The 23,128-nt window shown below is 39.4% G+C and overlaps 1 protein-coding gene across 3 annotated transcripts in view; it reads right to left on the minus strand.

Annotated features, from left to right (window-relative positions):
* Window positions 1–23,128, minus strand: part of TOLLIP (toll interacting protein) — a 50,804-nt gene that overhangs the window by 5,279 nt on the left and 22,397 nt on the right. Inside the window, exons 4-6 of one of the 3 annotated variants that reach the window (XM_054025987.1) lie at window positions 19,247–19,399; window positions 17,241–17,331; window positions 8,846–8,866 (exon numbers count right to left, since the gene is read on the minus strand). In XM_054025987.1, the coding sequence (XP_053881962.1) occupies window positions 8,846–8,866; window positions 17,241–17,331; window positions 19,247–19,399 (265 nt within the window). Of the gene's footprint in view, window positions 1–8,845; window positions 8,867–16,309; window positions 16,584–17,240; window positions 17,332–19,246; window positions 19,400–23,128 lie in introns of those variants that run through there. The other 2 variants (XM_054025989.1, XM_054025988.1) reach the window with 2 other exon arrangements.

The following is a 23,128-nucleotide window of genomic DNA, read 5'->3' on the forward strand; positions in this document are numbered from 1 at the left end:
GAACAAGACTTATCAAGAAGAGCCAGCATACAAAAATTTGCAATGATTCATACTATCAGACATGTTAGTGATAGAGCCCTTATAACATAATTCCCATGTAACTGGTGTATCCTTTTGCACCGAGGATGCCTCTCCATGGGAGGGAATCCCAGTTACTAGGAAGAGACAAGTAATGGTAATGGAGGATTCAATCACTGGAAATATAGATAGCTGGATTTGTTATGACCAGGAGAACAGCATGGTCAATTGCCTGCCAGGCAAGAAGGTTACAGATCTCTCGAGACATCCAGACAAACTTATGTGCAGTGCTAGGGAGGAGCTGATGGCCATGATACATGTGGGTACCAATGACATAGAAAAATATAGGAGAGACGTCCTGGAGACCAAATTTAGGCTGCTAGGTAAGAGATTAAAGTCCAGGACTTACATGGTAGCATTCTCTGAAATGTTTCCAGTTTCATGTGCAGGGATAGGAAGAACCGCAGGGTCTCAATGCATGGATGATGTGATGGTGTAGGGAGAAGGGTTTTAGATTTATTAGGAACTGGGGAACTTTTGGGGAAAGGAGGAGCCTATACAGGAAGGACAGGTTCCACCTAACCAAAATGGAACTAAACTATTGGCATATAAAATTAAAAAGGTCAGAGGAGTTTTTAAACTAAGGGCTAAAGGAAAGCTGACAGGTGTGGAGGAGCATACGGTTCAGATAGAGACATCCTATAAGGGAGGATCTATTAATGGGGATTCTCTATAGCCTAGTAAAGAGGGAAAGATAGAAGTTGATAAAGTACAAGTAGGAACTGAGGAGAAACAGTCAAATGAGAGAGTCCCATTCAGTTACATGACATGACAGCAGACAACTAAAAAGTGACAAATTTTATAAGTGCATATACAAAAATGTTTGATGTCTAAATACTAAAATAGGTGACCTTGAGAGCCTGGTATTAAATAATGATATTGATTTAATAGGCATCACAGAAACTTGGTGGAATGACGACAATCAATGAGACACTAACACCAGGACACAAAATATATAGGAATGACAGCTCATGCTGGTAGGGGAATGGCAGTATATGAGAAAGAAAGCAGAGTCAAATATAGTAAAAATCTTAGATAAATCAAACTTGCTATAAAATCTCTATTAGAAATTCCATGCTTGAATAATAAGAGTATATCAGAAGGTATATACTACTGACCACCGGACCAGGATATTGATGGTGACTGTGAAATGCTCAGGGAGATCAGAGGTGCTATAAAAATAAGAAACTCAATAATAATGGGGGATTTCAACTATCCCCATATTGACTGGGTATATGTCGCCTCAGGACGGGATGCAAAAATTAAGTTTCTAGACACCATTAATGACTGCTTCGTGGAGCAGCTAGACCTGGAACCCACAAGGGGAGAGGCAATTCTTGATTTAGTCCATGATTTAGCATAGGATGTGGTCCAAGAAGTGAATACAGCTGAACTGCTCAGTAATAGCAACCATACTATAATTAAATTTAACACCCTGGTGTGGGGGGGGGGGGGGGTGAAGAGAGAGAAGAGGAAGGGGAGAATACCACAAAAGCCACCATGGTAGGTAGCATTTAACTTCAGAAAGGGGAACACCACAAAAACGAGGAAGCTAAATGGAAATTTAAAGGAATAGTCACAAGAGTGAAATGCCTTCAAGCTGCACGGAAACTTTTTATAAACATCATAAAAGAGGCTCAAATTAAAACAAATATGAAGAGGACCAAAAAAAGGCCACCATGCCTAAACAGAGTAAAAGCAGCATTTAGAAGCAAAAAGGCATATTTTAAAAATTAGAAGTCAAAGCCTACTGAGGAAACTAGAAAGGAACAAACTCTGGCAAATCAAGTATAATTAGATAGGCCAAAAAAGAATTTGAAGACCAACTAGCAAAAGACAAAATAAACCCAGCAAACACATTTTTAAGTACACTAGAACCAGGAAGTCTGCCAAACAGTCGGTGGGATCACTGGTCAATCAAGGTGCTAAAGGAGCACTCAAAAAAGACAATGCCATTGTGAAGATACTAAATGAATTCTTTGCATCAGTCTTCACTGCATAGGATGAGAGCCCAGGAGACTCCCACATCTGAGCCACTGTTTTTGGCTGACAAATCTGAGGAACTAGCCCAGACTGAGGTGTCAATACAGGAGGTCTTTGAACAAACTAATAAAATTAACAGTAATAAGTCACCAGGAACAGCTGGTATTCACCCAAGAGTTCTGAAAGAATTCAAATACGAAACTTCAGACCTACTAACTTTGGTATGTAAACCTGCAACTTAATCAGCTTCTGTACCAGATGACTGGAGGACAGCTGATGTGACTCCAATTTTTTTTTAAAAAGGCTCCAGAAGCAATCCTGGCAGTTACAGGCCAGTAAGCCTAACTTTGGTACCAGGCATATTGGTTGAAAATATAGCAAAGAAAAGACTTATCAGATGCATAGATAAACATGATTTGTTGGGAAAGTCAACACAGCTTTTGTAAAGGGAAATAAATTATTATTATTATTTGTTTGAGAGGGTCAAGCAAACATGTGGAAGAGTGATGCAGTGGATATAGTGTACTTAGACTTTCAGAAAGCCTTTGACAAGGTCCCTCACCAAAGGCTCTTAAGCAAAGTAAGCTGTCATGGGATAAGAGGGAAGGTCCTCTCATTAATCAGTAACTGGTTAAAAGACAGGAAACAAAGGGTAGGAATAAATGGTCGGTTTTCAGCAGGGAGAGAGGTGAATAATGGTGTATCCCACGGATCTGTACTGCAACAGTGCTGTTCAACATATCCATATACCATCTGAAAAGAGGGGTGAATAGTGAGATGGCAAAGTTTACAGACAATAAAAAATTACTCAAGATAGTTAAGTTCAAAGCAGTCTGTGAAGAGTTACAAAGGGATCTCACAATACTGGGTGACGGGGCAACAAAATGGCAGATTAAATTCTATGTTGATAAATGCAAAGTAATGCACGTTGGAAAATATAGTCCTAACTATACATACAAAATGGGGTCTAAATTCAGACAAAGTTTTTGGAGTCATCATGGATCTCTGAAAACACCTGATCAATGTGCAAGGACAGTCAAAAAGGTTAATGTTAGGAACCATTAGGAAAAAGATAGATAATAAAACAGAAAATATCAAAACGATACTCTATAAATCTATGGTAAGCCCACACCATGAATAGTGCATGCAGTTCTGGTTGCCCCATCTCAAAAGAGACAAACAGAAATGGAAAAGGTACAGAGAAGGTCAACAAAAATGATTAAACGTATGGAACAGATTCCACATGAGGTAAGATTAAAATAGACTGGGACTATTCAGCTTGGTAAAAAGATGACTAAGGGAGGAAATGATAGAGGTCTATAAAATCATGAATGGTGTGGAGAAAGTGAACAACACAACACAATCAAGGGTCACCCAATGAAATTAATAGGCAGCAGGTTTAAATAAACAAAAGGAAATACTTCACATAATGCGCAGTTAATCTGTGGAACTCATTGCCAGGGGATGTTGTGCATGCCAAAACTATAACTGAATTCAAAAAAGAACTAAAAAAAGTTCCTGAAGGACAGGTCTAACAATGGCATTTGTCAAGATGGCCATGAATGCAGCCACATGCTCTGAGGGTCCCTAAGCCTCAGACTGCCAGATGCAGAGACTGGACACCAGGGGATGGATCACTTGATGACTACCCTGTTCTGTTCATTCCCTCTGAAGCACCTGGCATTGGTCACTGCTGCAAGACAGGATACTGGGCTAGATGGACCATTGGTCTGACTCAGTATAGCCTTTCTTATGTTGGGAATGCTGATAAAAGCCAGTAAAAGTTTTCCTTCCTTAAGAGACATTATCTTTGACCTTACTGACGATAAGACCTGACATTTTACCATTAAGAATTTTTGTAGATTTTTGAAAGACTGAAATATAATAAAAGCAAGTGAATGAGGATCTTTTTAGTTGACATAGGCCTTCAGATATGTAAGAGAACTTACCAAAAATGAACTCCACCAAAAACTTGTCTCTACATCACAACCCTGAAGCAAGCAGGCAGGAAACCAGCCATTTGCACAAACTTTTCAGGAACTACACATCTTTCAGTTAACATTTTGCTTTCCACTGCTCTTCTTTCCATAGAAGATTTGTGGACTAAGACCACGCTGCTTCATGAATATGGCCATACCTTAATAAAACGTAAGTCCTCCTGCTTTCCATAAACAAACCCAAGACATGCAAGAGTTAAACAAGAATCTTGTTCAGTTAGTGAACCCACATTTTCCAATGCACCACAAAGTGTTCCAATTCCAAACATTCCTCCTTTTTCAGTGATTTAAAAAGGTGTTTTGCTCCATTGCCTTCCTTTTTCAAAGACCTACATGAAAGCAATTTAAAACTCATCCACCTTAAGTAACCCATCACAAAGGCCCTTTTTGGGGGGGAGGGGTGGGGGGAGTTCCCCCATCCAGGAATATATCTGTGTTTATTACAAAAATATAAAAAACAGGTGGAGAATTGGTGCAAAAACTTTACTTCACAGCCTTCTAGATAAAAGTCCAGGTTAATATTGGGGAACAGGAAGAAAGGGAAAAAAACAATAGAGATAACTAAGAAAACTGAAAGTAAAAGCTATTTAATGCTGTGACTTATTTCATGAACTGTATATTAACAGTACATACACATATGCACCTGCATCTGTGCATGTGTATTTTCCACTACATTGCCTTACTTTAACAGACAGCGTCACATTTACATTTAGACTAATTTATTGTTGACAGATCTATCTAACGTAACATATTGGAGTCTTAACAGAATGTGCATTTTCATGTACTTCAATGGTCCAAAATTTGGATGAAAAATAAATCCATAAAATACAAAAATGAAGGGCCTTGCCCATCAGGCACCTTGCCCCATCCTAAATAAGCTTGACTTAGAACTGACAAACATCACAAACTAAATATACATGTCTAAAGCCTTCATCAGTGAAGATGGCTTCCGTGTAGCACAAGGAAGACACCATATACGGGTAAAGCAACCCAATCAAATATTTTGGTCTCTTACTATCACTGTCAAAAAAATAGTTGGGGTGCAAATGATCTCAAAACCTTAATTTTCAGCCTCAGGTTGTCTTTTAATAGAACACCAGTTTCTAGACACAGTTTGTAAAACTGTTTTAAAAGATTCATTAAAAAAATAAAACAAAACAAAACAGATTCAGCATCAGGTGAATAGCACAACCAATAACCATCTTACTCAAGAAAGGCAGTATCACTCCAGTTAGTTTCTGAAGTGATTCACAAACAATAGAAACAGATCAGCTAATCCACAAATTTAAAGTTGTATGTCTTGTCACAGTCAGAATCACAAAGGCCTCAGGGTTTCCTTTCCTACTGTGTCATAAGAACGTATTAACTCTTGAATCAGACATTTGTAAAACCACTACTGAATAAATAAATATTCTCAACTTTAGAGTTTAATATATTTTTCTTTCCTCCATCTTCTCCCTCATTATTGCACAAACTGCAGACAAGTGGTTTTGAACATTTTGTATCACTTTAAATTCATTCGGTGCACAAAATTAGTCCAAGCACAACTACGTTGAGTACCATAAAACAAAGAGTGATATTTAAATACCATGATGAAAGTTTACTTTGTCTCATTTACTGTATATTCTCTATATAGTTTTTCAAAATTTAAAGAATACGTTTTTTTAAATAAAAATCAAATATCACTCCCAATTTACATGACAATCTTCCTGTTAAAGAATTAGATTTTTAAGATTGAGGTTTTTTTTTTTTTTTTTAACTAAAACTGCTTGACATATTAAGTAGCTTTAATTTTATAACTTCATTTAACATATACTGTGTAACAGCTCATTTTTCATTCACAAGCATAGACAGAAGATAATAGTATTAAACGTTTTCAGAGGAGCTGGAATTGCACACTGCCATTATGCTCTTGCTTCCAGTACTACATAGAAAGTATAAATTAAAAGTGGAGAGTCTGTTCTCTAAAGCATCAGCGTGACTGCAGTGGGAAACATGCTGGCACAAGCGATGACATTCCAATAATATAAAAATGAACATGTAAAATAGCAAGTCAGTTGATAGCATATTGTGGTCATTTAAGAACAGCAGTAGAAGCAGCAAGGGGAAATTTTTTTATCCAGATTGTACACAATGCATTACACAAATATTTTGCGTCTTAGTTTTTAGTTCAGTCAAGTGCCTTATGGTCATTTCTTTTCCTCAAAAGTTTTAACAATGAAATATGACACTACATACAATAGCTCCTTGCAGGCTATACCATTTTAATAGTTCTGTGGAAATGCCACTGGGGGGAGCTTTTCGATGGCATCCAACTAATTTTTGCCTAATTCATTCATACCTTTGAAAATTTCCCAAAATGTTTGTTTTGTACAAAGACACACTTGTGTTGGGATTTTTGGTGTTAAAAACTATAGGCCATAATTTTATTTTTAGAACATCAAATTCTGTCTCAACATATCCAGTTATGGCATTAACTACAAAATGAACTGACATCTATGGAAAACATGAACATTCTCCAATCCCACAATAATTCTGGTGCTCTGGCAAGGCTAACTAAGATAGTAGAACCAAGCCAATCAAGTTGCTTTGTATTTTATTTACACCATTTTATCTGGAATTCAGGATGCTAGTAAATCACATTTGATTTATTTAAGAAGAAATCTAGCCCTTCATGAAGGCACTGGACTGGACTTTTTAATACTAAGTTCAAATTGAGGATGTCACAATAGCTATTTGAGAGTTCAAAATTAAGGATTTGTCAGTGTATATCACTTTGACAAACTATTCAAGAGAAAGGGAGTCATCTGTTAAACCAGTGCCTTAGGCCTAGAGTCACAAAAATACCACAGTACCTAAACTCCAGACTTAAACACAGAATGAAGTGCCTAGGTGCAAAAGTCCCAGTTTTTGGCTTCAGTGCGATTCACAGAATTCATGCTGAATCCCGTAGGTTCCTAACCTCACTTGGCATCTAAGTTTTTGCAATAAAAAGTTCCCTAGATGCCCGTTTCTGCCTCTGGGCATGCACACTACTGCCTCACTCTAGGGGTCTGGGCACCTATCTCCAATCTAAGCAACAGAATGATTCACTAACCAGGAAAGACAGGTGTTCAACCAGCTAACTCGTGCACAGGGCCTAGTAAGCATCTCAGAAACAGCCTACCGGATTGGGCACCTCAGGCAAGTTCACACAAAACAGCTGAGGGAGGACCTCCCTCATAACTTGTAGCCCAGTGGTTAGGGTTCCACTGTGGATAAATAATTAGTCACTGTGAGGAGGGTGGGGGGGGAGGGGATAAGAGCACAAAGATGGACCTACACAAGCATGAGAATGATTCTATAGCTTGGTGGTTAAAGGACTCACCCAGGATGCGGTAGAGCCAGAGTCCAATCCCCTGCTCTAACAACTAATTATTCATCCACAGTGGAACTGCTTCAACAAAAGAAATGGAGGGATCCCCATATTATAATACCCCATATCTCACTGGTTAGGGCACTCAGCTGAGAGGTGGCAGACGCCTGTTCAAATCTGTTTTCATCGGGGGGTTCCCATATCCCAGATGAGTACCTGACCACTGGGCTAAAAGTCAAGCTAGAGGTCCTCCTCCACTGGCTACCTTCTTGCAAAAACACCTGAGATGCTTAACTACAGTGTTCACAGCTGAAAATTGCTAGTAGAGATAGGCATCCCCTGCAGTCCAAACTGAGGCATCTATCTCAGTGAGAGGGGAGGGACTTAGCACATACCCATCTTACTGGCATCTCCCATTGGCTAGTTTGTATGGTTTCCTGTCTAGCATCCTGGCTTTTGTGAATAGTGGTCTAAGGCACTTCTCTCTCCCCATTCAATGTATAAGGAGCCTAAGTGCCTAACTCAGGCTTTGAGAATCAGTGTGTTCCTAGGTTCCCAAAAGTTAGGTGCTGCACGCCTCAGCATCACAATGCCGAAGTACTTTTGTGAATCTAAGCCCAGCTACCTTGAGTAGTGCTCACACAGAAATAGGCATCAGATGACATAGCTAAGACTAATAATCAAAACGAATATTGCTTCCAAAAGGCACATGGTGGTGAAAAAGTTTACCCATGAGAATGCAAGGTGTAAGGCTTCAGCCTGCTAAGGTAAGAGGGGTGGGGAAGGGAAAGAAAGGATAGGAAGCTTTGTCAATGTGTCACTGGAGAACCTGTTAGTACATGAGCTTCCAAGAAGTTTTTGAAGTCCCCTCCACTCCCACAGTAAAAAAACAAAAACTTAACAGTGGCAGGGGTTGGGATAGTCCTCTCTCCCTCTATAAAAAAGGTACACATGCAAAATTAGTGCTTGTTGACATTAAGAATGGTTGCTACCTGAACTAACCCACAAGACTACTTGAACCAGATGCTGTCAATGACTTTGGAATTTGTTCTACATCTTTCCAGCACGGCTTGCCTTTGTGTATCGATGACTTTAGTATACAGGAAAACTTTACTACTTTCATGCTGTTTTAGTTTAAAAATCCTAAAACTAATAATTTTTAATCTGTAGACTACTATAACTAATCCCATTTATTTCTGAAGTCTCTGGAAAGAAAGAAAAAAAAAACATTAAAAGACCATTAGCACCTGCAACAGGGCAAAGATGCTTTTGAATCTTAAAACAGATGTATTAAAACTGTTTTATTGTGACATCCAAGTGCAATGCTCTGTGGTACAATATGTCGTGTACAAACGAAAAGCAATTTCAATGAGCTCGTGCAAAGATTCTCGATCCAATATGGTGGGGTGAGATAAGAGCTCAGAAGACTTACCCAGAGCAAAGTACTCAAGCCCTGAGGATAGGTAGGAAAGGAATAAGACATGGAAAAGAAACATTAATCTACTTTTTACCAGGAAATGAACAGTTTACCCTCCAAGGATGAGAGTCAGGCAAATTCAGATACAAAGCTGTTAGACTATGGATCCCAGCCTTCATATTTCCAGTGTCTTTTAATTAGACGTACCTTGTTGCAACAGTCAGATCAGATTTCCTGAAGATATAGTGAGGTGGTTTACAGAAGTGGTGATCAGAAGGAAAGCTTTGTACCTAGACTGCAATTTCCTTGTGGCAGTGACTTTCTTTTCTCCATGAAAGGCAACATATCCTTATAGCACTGCATACAAATATTTAATACCGAAGTGGACTAAGAGCAAGGCGACTTGTAGATCTTAACAGACACAAGCTATTATACTAGCCCTCAGCTTTCATATTGTAATAGACTAATTTTTTTTATTCCTATCAGAGAGCTTTTCATTAAAAAATGGTCACTGCAATCAGAGTTTACAATTTCAGAAGAATGAGTCTGCATAAATTAAGGCATCTCTTGTTAAGATGTGCAAGAAGGTGTAGGCACAATAAGCTAAGATTAGATTTGCCTCATTGGTAAGAGATACTCTATGCCCTTGATGGAGCCCTAACGAGCCACTTTTAACATCTTGTAGTTCTGACTTAGGCTATGTCTACACCACACATCTTTTAGCAACACAGCTGTGCTGCTACAGCCGTGATGCTAAAAGTGTAGTGCAGCGTAGCCGCTGTTTGTCAGCAGGAGAGAGCTCTCCTGATGATAAACTTCCAGCCCCAATGAGCAGCGGTAGCTTTGTCAGCAGGAAAGCTCTCCTGCCGTCAAAGCGCTGCTCACACCAGCGTTTTTCATCTGCAAATGTGGGGGAAATGTTTTTTTCACACCCCTGAATGACAAGTTGTGTCATTCCGGTTCCAGTGTAGATAAAGCCTTAGTCGATCGGAAGTGAACTTCCTTTAGAGCCTATTAATGCTATTCCTTAGCTGGCTGTAGATGTTCTACTCAACGAAGCAAGCTCCTATTGCTTAGGGCTAGTCTACACTGGCAACATCAAAGCGCTACTGCGGCAGCGCTTTAACGTGGCTTGTGTAGTCGCGGCAGAGTTAAAAAAAAAAAAACACCTGCACAAGGGTCGTGGCTCTCAGTGCTGGGGCACTATCTACACTGGCGCTTTACAGCGCTGAAACTTGCTGCGCTCAGGGGGGTGTTTTTTCACACCCGAGCGAGAAAGTTGCAGCGCTATAAAGTGCCAGCGTAGACAAGCCTTAAGTCTACTACCTCTGCTAGACTACTAGCTCATCAGCCCAGTCATTTGAGAGTTAAGCACCTGAATACTTTTGAGGGTCTGGGCCTCAGTGACTGGGACTGAAGGTATATCACTCTGTAGATCACGTGCCTAGCTGAACTTGCATGACAGAGTTGAGGGGGAGCGGTTTGTTTGTTTTTTAAAAAAAACAGTGCTTTGAAAGTTAGATGTTTCAGCAAAACCCCAGTATAACCTCCACCACAGCTCCACTCTGCAAATCAAGGAGAGAACACTAGTCATTGGATGGCATAAAATGCTTTTCTTACTAACAAAAGTAATGTTCATAAGTGAAGTTAAAGATCATACAGACATATTCTATTAGTATTTCTGCTCTAGACCAGTATTGCGCATCTCCCCCATCACAGCGGAAAAATGACCCCTTGTTACTCAACATTTTCTTCCTGTGTATATTTCGAGTCTCATCCATTTATTGTAGTGACAAACCATTTTTTCCCCTACTTTTTACTCCAGTTAGTTAGTACTACAAAGGCTGAGGGAGAGCGAGATTCTATTCTGGCTTGCACATCATGATTAACAGTCCTGCTTGCACTAAGTTCCAAATGCAGAGTCTTTTACTGATGAATGAACCCGAAAAATCATAGCTTGACTTTCAGATAACAGGTCGAGTTTGATTATAAAGTTATTTCTCATTTAAATTGAACAAATTGTGGAAGTCAGACATTTTTACAGTTTTTTTTTAAAAGAATAGAAGTTTAACTTTTCTGAATAGACATTAAAACCCAAACACGAGGCAGTGTTTATTGCTATATTTCAGTCACCAAAAAAAGCCTCATCACCAAAACTTTCACTTAGGAATCAGTCTGCAAGATGATTGCTGGAACAGAATGACACCTAGTGGCTATTTACTTAATTGCAGATGTAGTTCACTGGGAGAAATTAAGGGTATGTCTACACTGCAATTAAAAACCTGTGGCTTACCCAGCTGATTCAGGCTCACAGGGCTCAAGCTGCAGCGCTGTTTAATTGCTGCGTAGATGTTCAGGCACAAGCTGGAGCCGAGGCTCTAAGACCCTGAGAGGTGGGAGGAGCCCAGAGCTCAGGCTGTATCCCAGGATCCCTACACCACAATTAAACAGCCCCTTAGCCCAAGTCAACTAGCACCGGCCAGGCACAGGTGTCTAACTGCAGTGTAGACAAACACTTCATAAACCCCATTGTGTAAGATTTTCTCTTTATGATTCCCATTAAGGGGAATGGGACAAGCATGGCTAAATGCCTTGTGGTCTTGGATTCACTTTGAAGGCAAGGGAACTTCTTGAGAAGAAGTGCCAATTGGGGCATCCGACTTATGTCCTTCCAATCTCAGTCAAGTAAACAGAGGATGTAACCCCTCTGATATTTAGTTCCTTCCACTAACAATATGTTGTCAGACTCCACAATCTTGAGTGAGATAACAGTAACTGTATCTTCTTCAAAACACATTCTACATGGACTCCCCACTGCAGGCAATTGACAAGAAGTCCCCAGACACAAAGGGGGTGGATCTGGAGAGTCTTATCTGATTGCAAGGCTGTTTGCCTCAGAGTATCTGATCTACAGGCCAAATTATTAGTGTTACTTCAAGTGAAAATATGGATGGACCTTCAGGTAGTGTCTTTGCATCTCTTAACAATGGAGACTTTGAGGCATGTATTTGAGGCCTGGTAAAATGTACCTTAATATGTCGAACGAGTGGAGAGATTCTGATCTGCTTGGAAATTTTTACCGTTCCCTAGCATGTGAAGATAATGTTACAAACAAGACAGTCATCTAGGTGTTTTACAAAGCCCTGGTCAGGCAGTAACTTAAAACCTTACTAACAATGTAGCCTAGCTTTCCCTGCTGATAAGTTGTTTATGTGGAAATCACAGGTCACCTTCAACAAGAATTTGAAATGCAGGTATACCTTTATCTTATCATTCTGGAACACTATATATAATGGCTGAACCATTAATACATAGCTCTCACTCTTCAAGCCAACATGATCATGACCAGAAATGCAGTCTTCAAAGACAGATGGTCCAGGAAACATTTGAGCTGCTAAAATTGTGTTTGTAGGCACCACACAAGTCCCAGAATGGGGGTAACTCCTGAACAATAGGCAACACAATGACATAATTATGTTCAATTCATGTAGGATTAGAGAATATAGTGGAATCTTGCACCAGTGAAATTGTAAGCCAGGTGCATTCTGACCAAACTGAAGGAGAAATTAGGTTGCTTGATGTAAAACAAGTAGTTCACAATAAAAGATTAACAGAATAATAATGAAGTTCAGATCCTTTAATCTTGCCCAGACAGAAAACCAGGTCCATTTCACAGAACGTGAATTTTCGGGTGGAATATTTCCTCCTTTCAAGTAGAATTTTCTGGTCTTTTCAAATTCAATCTAAACTGTTCAACTAACCAACCACTAGGCAAAGAGCTCAAATCAGGATGTAAAAGCTTCTGGGTAAGGAGATCTGACAAAGTGAGCAGAGAAAGAAAGATTGGAAGTTCTAGCACGCCAGAGTACAAAACCCAATGAATCCAAAATGGGGTTCTACAGCTCCATGGGTGATGTTCCCATCATCTCTAACGTGCTGTGGAATGAAAGAAATATCTCACTCCAGTTAGTGAAGATCTCCTGTTGGGATATTTTAAAACAATACTGTCTATCCCTAGGAGATTGAGAACTATGGGCGTGCTGTAATGGACACACCAATCCAAAATTTCATAGCCTTCTACCATAAGTATGGATGATGATGATATGGTAAAATTATGCATAATTCACAGCAGTGTTAATGGTAAAAAATAGATAATTTCATGATATGGTCATTGCGACCTTGCGGACTATGCTGCCATGCATTAACAGTTCATTAGTTCACTTTCAGCTAGTCCTGTTTGAAACAGGACTAGGTTAAAGCAAACTAAAACAGCAGCTGATCAAAGTGAACTAAAACTGTTAATGTGCAGCAGCAAGGTCCATATAAGTGGCAAAATTTACAGATTCTGTGATAATGTTGACCACCGTGACATAGTCATATCCTTAAGCAATAAGCAGGCTCCGCCCTTGTAGTTATACATGGTAGTATCATCTCTTAAAATCTGGAGAGAACACCCTTCAGTAAAAGTGAAATGGAATTGAACACTATAAACAAGTTATTCGGTCCAAGACCCCCTGGTCTGAGGTAATGTCATTCTAGGAACTCTTTCCTTGTTCCTACACTGCAGATGAAACTGAACTTGCAGAGGCTGAGATATCATCACTCATAAGGACAAGATGGTAGTGGTCAATAAGGGTATGCTGATTCACCCCTTGAGTTGTCCAAAAAGCTGAGGGATTCCAAAGTGTAGCATTAGTAGGTTTAAAGTATCATCTAGAGCGGAGACAAGTAAATAGCACTTGAGGGGAAGGGACTCAAGGAGTAGCTTTAATTGTATCCTGGATACTGGCATATCGATTACTCTTTACATTCAGTATCTCTCTACTCTGCTCTGTTCTCTGTTCTGACTCTGAGATTCTGTACAAGCTTCCAGAGATTATCAAATGCAAACTTGGAAAGATGCCATGTGCAAAATGAACTGAATTAAAAAAAAAGTTGATTTGGAATTCAAACCCCCTAAAAAAAAAAATCAGAAGCATTTAATAAAAACCATTAAACTGTTCGTAATATTTTTCTTCTAAGTCACCTTTGGAGTCTTTTTTTTTTTTTAATACACAGTGGAAAAATCTGACATTTGTTAAATAAAGAAAGCAATTCATGATGGTCTGAAAAATAAAGAATTGTTTAAGTAGAGAAGCAGGATTTCCTAATACTTTCATTCACAGTAATAACTGAAGCAACAAGTATCAGAGGGGTAGCCGTGTTAGTCTGAATCTGTAAAAAGCAACAGAGGGTCCTGTGGCACCTTTGAGACTAACAGAAGTACTGGGAGGATAAGCTTTCGTGGGTAAGAACCTCACTTCTTCAGATGCAAGACTGAAGAAGTGAGGTTCTTACCCACAAAAGCTTATGCTCCCAGTACTTCTGTTAGTCTCAAAGGTGCCACAGGACCCTCTGTTGCTTGAAGCAACAAGTTAACTCTGAAAACAAATGCAGCAGTAATGAGTACAGTGCTACATACAAGTGTTCCATAGCCATGGCATAAGTGTGCTACACCACCCATACCAGTACAGGTATGTTACCAGATAAGGACACTTCTATACTACACAAATATGAGTTAGGAAATTAGACGTTTAATATAGGAAATAAATAAGGTCATATGCACTAAATCTCAGATTTCTGTACTTTTCTGCTTTGAAGAGTTTCACCAATAAAAGTTCTTCAAAAGATTTTTTTTAAATATTTTCAAATTAAAGTGGAAAGGGGCAGACAACACTAGATGGTGTGCATATCAGATTACAGAAAAGCACTAATCTTTCAACTCTGAGGAAAGCTTAGTTCGCTTGTGACAATGAGTCTCAGGTCAGATCTACATTACAGACTTCTGCTAATACAGGTCAGGGACCACATGTCTTCACACCCCTGTGCTTTTAATGCTATAACTTGTTTTGTTGGTAGGGGCTAGTTTTACTACACAAGTGCAAAGCACAACTTTGCCACTATAGCTGCATTCGCACCAGTACTTTGCTAGTATAGTATACCAGTATTCAGTGCTCAATTTGTGCCAGGGCTAAGCCCCAGCACCTCTGGGCTTGGCAGTACATTGCCCTGGCATCTCTGGGCTTGCCACATCAGTTATGAAAGTAAAAAAATTGCTTGAACCCCAGCACCTCTTTCATTACAAATTAAGCACTGCCAGAGCACTCTTAGTGGAGGCATGGTCCTTACTACAACATGCAATAGGACTGGGCCAGACAGGCTAGCATTGCAATTTTTTGTAGAGCTGTTTGAGAAATTCTGTACAGCATTCAGTTGTAATCTCCCAGGACCCATTCACACCCTCTTGTTTGTGGAGCACTGAAATTCACAAGTACTGTATATGAAGTATTTTTTTTATGACATTAATGATTTTGAAGCTACAATAAGAAAAATATTAAATTCTAATTGAAACATGCAAGAACTACATATGCATTTGGTTTACATCATAATGGAACTGCACTTCAGAGTATATGAATTATAGTCAAAACTAGGTAGCTGGCTGATTAAATGAAGTCTAACACTCAATTAAATGGCATTTCTCTGTAACACAATAACTTTTGAATGCTGGAACTGATGAATTCCAAGATTTCAGAGAATGCTCTCCCAGTGGACAGAACCCTACTGATTTTTTTTTTTTTTTGAGGGGGGGGGGGGGGAGAATCAAAGCTGAAAGGAAGAAGTGGGGCACATGCAGTTTCAGCATCTGGTTAGCAGAGCCAGCAGCTTCAACCACCTTTCTTAGTTGTCTATAGATCAAAGAACCAGTTGCTGGTAGCCATTAAACACATTGCTACATAACAATACCCTTCCTCCTCCCCATTTTTAGTTCCTGATACAGTTTAAAATGTTGCTGCCCTGAAAGACTTCTTCCTCAAGATTGAAAGAAAATGAGTGGAAAGGAGAAGGTAGTGGTGCACAAAGAGCCCCTGGCTTGGGGGACCCAGAACCACCAGCATGAGGGAGGGAACTGTGTTGCAAGGGGGTTCCTTAACAAGGGGGAAGTGAAAGAATGCCAGAGTCCCTATTGGGTGCAATGTACTAGGACTACTAAAGCAACAAAGTGTGCAAACCTCTAGTACACTCACTGTTTAATGCTTCAATCTTTTGTATGTGCAGTTATTTCAACGGTCTTGTACACATTACTACTGTGGAGTAAATTTGCTTCCACATCCAGGTAACCCAGATTCCTGATGGAATTTAAGCTTCATATTAACTTTAATAAATGAGTTTGGAATCAGAATTTGGGTTCAACCCTTGGTGCTATGATCATGCCCTACCCATTCTGTCACTTGAATGCATTTATTAACTTAAACCAAAAAACCCACACTGAATTCAATCTTTCCCTTTGATGTACACAAACTGACATTATATTAGAGTCAGCTATTGCACCTGAATCCATGTCCATATCATATCAGAATGAAACTTTTAAACACCATATGTCATGTGAGAAATAAAATATCACAAAAAGCCTATTAAATACTTTAATGCTGCTTCCGAAGTTTGAAAGGCAATTTCACAGTCTAATTGATTTTTACTACTTTTTTACAAAAATAAAAGGGGCTCTGCTTCAAAGTATAGGCTCTCTCCTTGTCCCAGTTGTGTACAATAATGCAGTGAATTTCAGCAGAGAAAGTCTATGCTAAACCCTCTGAAGAAAAGTTGGTCTTCAGCTACTTGTGTATCCTGGGCTGCCATTTTAAATAACTTTCTTCTACATGCTATTGCAAAGAAGCACTCGTGGGTAGATTCTGTCCCTCTGTGAGCACAGAAGACCCTGCCAACAGAGTAGAAGTGGTTCAGTTCTGCTACACAAAAGAGGATTCGGAGAGTCTACAGGAGCCAGGACTCCCTGAGTAACAGATCCCAGCTCCATGGAAGCTTCCTGTGCACCACTGTGCAGAAGGAAGTTGGGGTCCAATTGACCTGCTGCCATATAGATGGGATCTTCCACTGTGCCAGCCTAAGGTCTTGTCCACACAAAGTAGTATTGTTTATGCACAATATTCAGACAATTGTATTTCAGTTTAACTTAAACAGATTTCTAATGTATGTAGAGCTTGTCTACGCATGAAGTTATTCTGCAATAGCTATTCTGCTTTAAATTCACACCCTACCTTATTCTGCAATAACTCACGTGTAGACTAGTCTTGGTTTAAACCTAAATAAGCTTTTTGGACTGATTTAATTAACCCAGTTTATAAATCACATCTTTAGTTAATGCAATGTAAATCACAGACGAAAAGCTGACTGACTCCATATTTGGGTTTGGTTGCTCTCCTGCCTTCCCTCCACCCGTCAACATTGCACAGTTGAGAAAGGACCATAGAAAAGATACTGCCAACATCCTCCTACACAGAACACAAGAGAATATTATTCCTTCAGACCTCCAAAATAATTTTCCAAAACCCTTAAGGAAGGATGGAGAACATACCTGCAATAGGTACATATCCAACTCCTTGCTGGTATACTGTGGGCATCAGGACCACTGGCTGCGGCTGCATCATCATGGCAGCTGGTATGGACTTGATACCAAAAGGATGACAGAAAAGAACAGTTAAACACAACTAAAGTTGACAATGCATTTGAGCAAAACCTTCAAGTCTTGCTAGTCACTTTACATTGACTAGTACAGCAAACTAGCAATAATAGATATGAATATCACTTTTCAGGAAGTCAATGAGTACGCAAAATGAATTGCCATTTGAAGGAACGAATCTATAACCCACAAAGCCATGTCAAATTAAGCTAGCTTTTTGTAACAATTCCCAGATAAAAATGGAGGTACTCATTAGTAAGAAGTAGGAAATAATCTGAATTTCCAAAATTTCTTGTATACGTTCATGAATTCTGCTTCATTTCACAAATTGTAAAGTTTTTACAATAGAGTAAATTCTGTATAAAGAGCTTTAATCCATTACTATTTAAAAGGGAAGTCATTTCTCAAAAATCAAGTGAGTGCAGCTGGATTAGTTTAGACGAGCCAAAGAATGTGAATTTGGTTTAAAGCAGTCTCAATTTAGACACTGTACAACTTCCATTAATACTAATACTCTCACTGATCAAAGATAAACAAACAAACATCATATTATCCATATCCACAAGGGGGTGTATTGCATCTTGCATAGTGTTTTAAAGGTTGATGTCGTCTAAGGCTCCTTGAGCTCTCTGAATGTTATTTTTTTTTCTTTAATTGGCAATTTTTGCAGGCACTGCTTAAGTCATTCAATATCTACCTTTAGTGATCTAAACTGTTCGTAAAAATAGTGGAATCTTTGTCATGATCAATAAATAATTTGGATCCCAAGGTTTTGAACAAGTCAAACCCAAGATCAAGTTGGTCCTGAGTTTGCAGAGTGCTTCTTGCTTAAGTTCTGCCACTCTTACTCAATTAGTAGTACTTAAGAGTAGTTCCACCATTCACTGCAAGTACAAGCGGTAGAATCCTCCCCATCTGAAGAGTGCCTTCTGGACCAAAAGCCATCTAATTTTTCCAACACAAAGATTTCCCAGCATCTTCCCCTCGCAAAAGGTTCTTTTAAACTATTCTTAGCCTCGTATGACTTTTGATGTTATGAAATTTGTAAGTCTCCAGTTGAACATAAAACCTACAGTCTTCCATGTGAAAGTAAAAATTCATTTAAAAAAACAGGAGTACTTGTGGCACCTTAGAGGCTAACAAATTAATATGAGCATAAGCTTTCGTGGGCTACAGCCCACTTCTTCAGATGCATCTGAAGTAGTGGGCTGTAGCCCACGAAAGCTTATGCTCATATTAATTTGTTAGTCTCTAAGGTGCCACAAGTACTCCTGTTCTTTTTGCGGATACAGACTAACACAGCTGCTACTCTAAAAGTTCATTGTGAATTTTGAGCTGTCTGTGCCATCAACCTAAATGATTAAAACTAATCATTATAGGAGCACTCAAAATACTCAAAGTAGAGAATGATTAGTTAAGCCTACTCAAACAAACAATCAGGACTACTACTATTCAGGTTACTTAGAAAGCTTGTAGGGGGTGAAGGGTTATATTGTTATACAAGCAGCAACGGTTTCACACAGTTAGAAAAAACTAAACTTCAGCTGTAGATAGAACAGCATGGAGGACATGTCATTTTTGAAAAATCAGGAAATATGAAGAACCTCAAAGAATCTGGATACCATTTTTCTCCTTTCAACTCACGGTGTGCCCATTTTTTAGGATAACATGCTATACAGCAAGTGCAACATCCAGCTCTCTCACTGAGTAGAATGGCAGTGTTTATTGATACAACAGTTAAAAATATTAGGTTCACTTACATCAATAGGTTTCAACAATATAAAATCAACATGACAAAACATGGTTTACTGAGCTGTTCTATTATATCAGACTTCTCCTCTGTTCCCATCCCTAAGAAAACCACCCTCCATATCCTGAGGGCAAAAACGCATTTGGCTTACCGCATACGACATGACCAGGTTAATCATTCCTTCTTTGTCATCACCCTGCCTTCCACTCAGGCTATACCACTCATCCTCCACCTTTCCTTGTTTCAGAGACTCAGGAATAGTAACGTGTGTCCAGGCGATGCGGTCATCCATTGAAAAGGCTCGCTGAAGGGCATTGGAAATAAAATATTGCTGATCAAACTTGCGGCCTTCAGAAAAAAAAGTTTCTGAACATGATTTCTGATTAACGTTCTTTGAACTCAAGTCTCAGTGTCACATTTTACCCATTTCAGTTTTAAGCCATCCTTTGCAACACAACTTTGACAGCAGAAATTAAACACTAGGCTGTTCAGCCAATATTCCCTGCAAAGATTTTTCCCTACTGAAGATTGTATTCCAGAAAGGATACAGCTAAGTACCTTTTTAAAAGAGGGACTATGGCTTTTCAGCATGGGGAGCTGCGACAGGGTAGCCAGAGACAGCTTATTACTTTCATATCCACAGATTGAATATGCTAAAGAAATGCAACATTGGCATCAGTATGGACTGTACTGACAGCAGCTCCAAAGTGATATATATTGTAGGTTCTCAAATGCTGATTGATCTGAATGCCTCTAGTTGCAGTATTGCTACTTTGAACTACTAGCCACCTATTCATCCTCACTATCTTAGCTCACTAAAGGATCCAAACTACATAAAACTGGAAACCAACTTGAGGAGGGGAAAGTTATTTTGCACTTTAGACAGCAAGGATAACCTGGCATTTATCAGAGATGTTTTTTACAGCCCCAGGAAAAAACTAATTAGTTCCAGTTTAAGGCATGTATTGTAGTTAATACACATCACATTACACTTAGTTTTAGTTACATATTCAAGTTGTGGTTACATAAGGCAACAGATTTACAGATTATTTAGGGCTGTACAAATAAAAAGTAAATTGCAGTGGGTGTAATACTAATATAGTCATAATATAGAACATCAGAATGTATGTATATATTTTGGTTTGGTATTTTCTCAAGAAAGTTAAACAAGTCATGACTCATTTCAGTTTTCAATATTATATAAACAAGAGTCAAAAACATTCCAGTATAGAAAACAACAAGGAAGCGATGTAGGCTTGAAGCATTAAACAATCAGAAGCATGAAGTGTTGCAGACTACCAGTCCAAGGCCATTTGGCTATGCAGCATTTGGCAGCAGCAGGCCAACTTTGATGTAGTGGATAGACTGACTCTATTCCTAACTTCTGAATGGATGTATCCAGTTTGAAAAGATTTGTTCTATAGTTGCTGAACTTGCAGGACGCTGATGCAATTATTTTTTCCCAATTTCCAGGTTTAAACTGGGTTTAAGCTGGTATTTACCTGCACCGTCTTCAACTAGTTTTTCCTGGGAAATTGCCAACTCTGTTGCGCAGAAAAATGTTCCCTACAGTTGGAATCCTGAAGTGAAGCCTCCAAATCCACCCTCAGCAAAACCAGTTTTACTTTTGAATGGCTTGACTGTTCATATCAATTTTCTTTGGAGAGGGGACAAAATTAAGCTTCCAAACCGGAAGCAGTGAAATGTTTTTTATTTATTTATTTATTTTATTTAAAGCCCAATTGCTTGACACATTTAACCCAAAACTGGACAAAAGCATTAAAAACATATTGGAAGGAGCAATCACACAATGGCAGTAAGATTGGTATTTCCACATCTGATTTTTATGATTCTCTAGCCAAAACAGACTTACTAAAACCAGCACTAGATAAATTTGCTAGAGTATAATTTTTCATTACCACTTTCTACTACTGGTCGAGCTGCAGAGAAACTTCAGTGTGAGGGCAGAGAATGTATAAGTAAAACAAAAAGTTAGAGAGCCTACCAACACTGCCTCCTTTTTGAGGAAGCATATGCTTTGATTCATTTGCAATCATCTCTATCCACTCACCATACACCCACATCTCTTTTATGATTTCTAATACAACAGTATGTGAGCACCTACCAAGTATCTAAAGATAGAAAATACATATTTTTTCATTCCTAGAATGTAAAAGATAAACCTTGATTAGTTTGTAGGGATTCTCTTGAGTGCACATGCATGGGCCTATGTGGAGAAACTGAGAGTGAGCTAGGCAGAAATGAGATTTATGTGTAGTTGTCGAATTATTAGTGAGGATGTTGGTCATTTCTCTTGTGGGAGTGAGTTCCACAGGTCCAGCTCCTGTGAAAGTTCTGTCTGCTGCAATCACAAGCTTCCACATATTCACCACAGTGCCATTGTTCCAAAGGAATACATCTCCCATGAAAATTAATGTTTTTTAATTCAAGAGGCTGTTGGGGCAGACAGCGAAGCACATGTTCAAAGTGAACAGTTCTGTTAAGTAGATGGGCTATTGCATTTCTTTTTTAAACCAGATGAAGCTTTTTAAGGGAATGTGGTTTCATTTCTACATTTAACAAATTTCAGTAATCAAGGCAGGAAGTCACGAATGCACAGACCACCACAGTCAGGTCTGAGTCCTATAGGGTCACCAGTTATTTGTCTGTGGTTATCTAGGCATCCAACTTATTCTGAAAGAAAAATGCCCTTGATAGTGGCTCATGCTACAAAACGAAGCAAGTTCTTCAACATGCTTCCCATCAGCACCACCTTAGTCTTGTCTGGGTTCCAGATTAAGACAGCTGCTTTGTAGTGGGCCAATTTCACTTATGTATTGAGAAATGGACCTATTTACATTTGGTGTAAATGAGAACTCTCCCAATGGTTTCATACTGATCTTGAATAACATGAGGGGAGAGAATTAAGCCTTATTGAATTCTGCAGATGGAAAGCCCTGGAGATGATCAAATGCCCACCAATAATCCTCTGGATTCAGCTCAAGGAGGAAGGACCTAAACCATTCCACTGCATTTCTGTTTGGCTCTGCAGCTTCTTGAGATCAGGACAGGAGTAATTTGGTCATCAACAATATCAAGTGTCACAGAGATCCAGTAAGTTGAGTATAGATGTACTTCCTTGTCTGTGGGCAGGTGATCATCCACAAGAATAAGCGTTATTTAAGTACCATGTCAAGTCTTGAACCCTAACAGAGGAATCCAGGATACCAGCAGAACAGAAGGTTTTGTTTCTTGATAGCTTGCTCAAAAACGGGAAGATAGTGTGTGAGGTCTCTTATGTAAATGGATGATTTCTTCATTGCTGGTCAGATTATTTAGGTGTGATGGCAGATTCCTCTCAAAGGAGAGACTGATGGCATCTATTCATTGAGAACCATGGGACTATCTATCATGACTATTCAGGAGTTTGAGTAGTTTAGGGTTCCAAAGTACACTATCCAGCACTTATTGGCCAAAAGATTGGCCACCTTGACATAAGACAATTATACTGAAAGAAAAATCTTGAAAGCTATGAAAACCCATAGATGTGATTTCATACCCGTAAGGTACAAGATTCTAACATGTTACCATTATAGATAGCTTTCTAAAGCTACTGTCTCTCCCACACATGCACCAGAAGCAGCAGTGAAAGTTTTAGGCACCAAGGATAGTAAGAAAGGAGCTGGGAGGAAGAGATTCAACGAGTGAAGTGGAAGGCAGCAGCAGAAAAAACCAGGAGGAAACTATAGCTGCAAGGAAAGAATGCCTGATGTGAACCTGGGATTCTGGCTCATAATCATGTACTATGAATTTTAGTCACTGGAACCCTGTAGAGGAGCGGACTCGCCCTTGCAGCGCCTCCTGCTGGTTGCTTTGGGAATTAGTTCATTCCAGCTCCTGGAGCACCTTCTGCAGGCTGGTGACCTGCCTGTCGTCTGGCCCCAAGTCCCTCCCAGGACCCCAGTGCCCCTGTACCTTGGGTGCTGCCCCCTAGCAGTAACCCCTCACACACTAGGTCTCCCCTCCCAGGGGA

Source organism: Malaclemys terrapin, chromosome 4 (genome assembly GCF_027887155.1).
Source record: "Malaclemys terrapin pileata isolate rMalTer1 chromosome 4, rMalTer1.hap1, whole genome shotgun sequence".
Lineage (NCBI taxonomy): Eukaryota > Metazoa > Chordata > Testudines > Emydidae > Malaclemys > Malaclemys terrapin.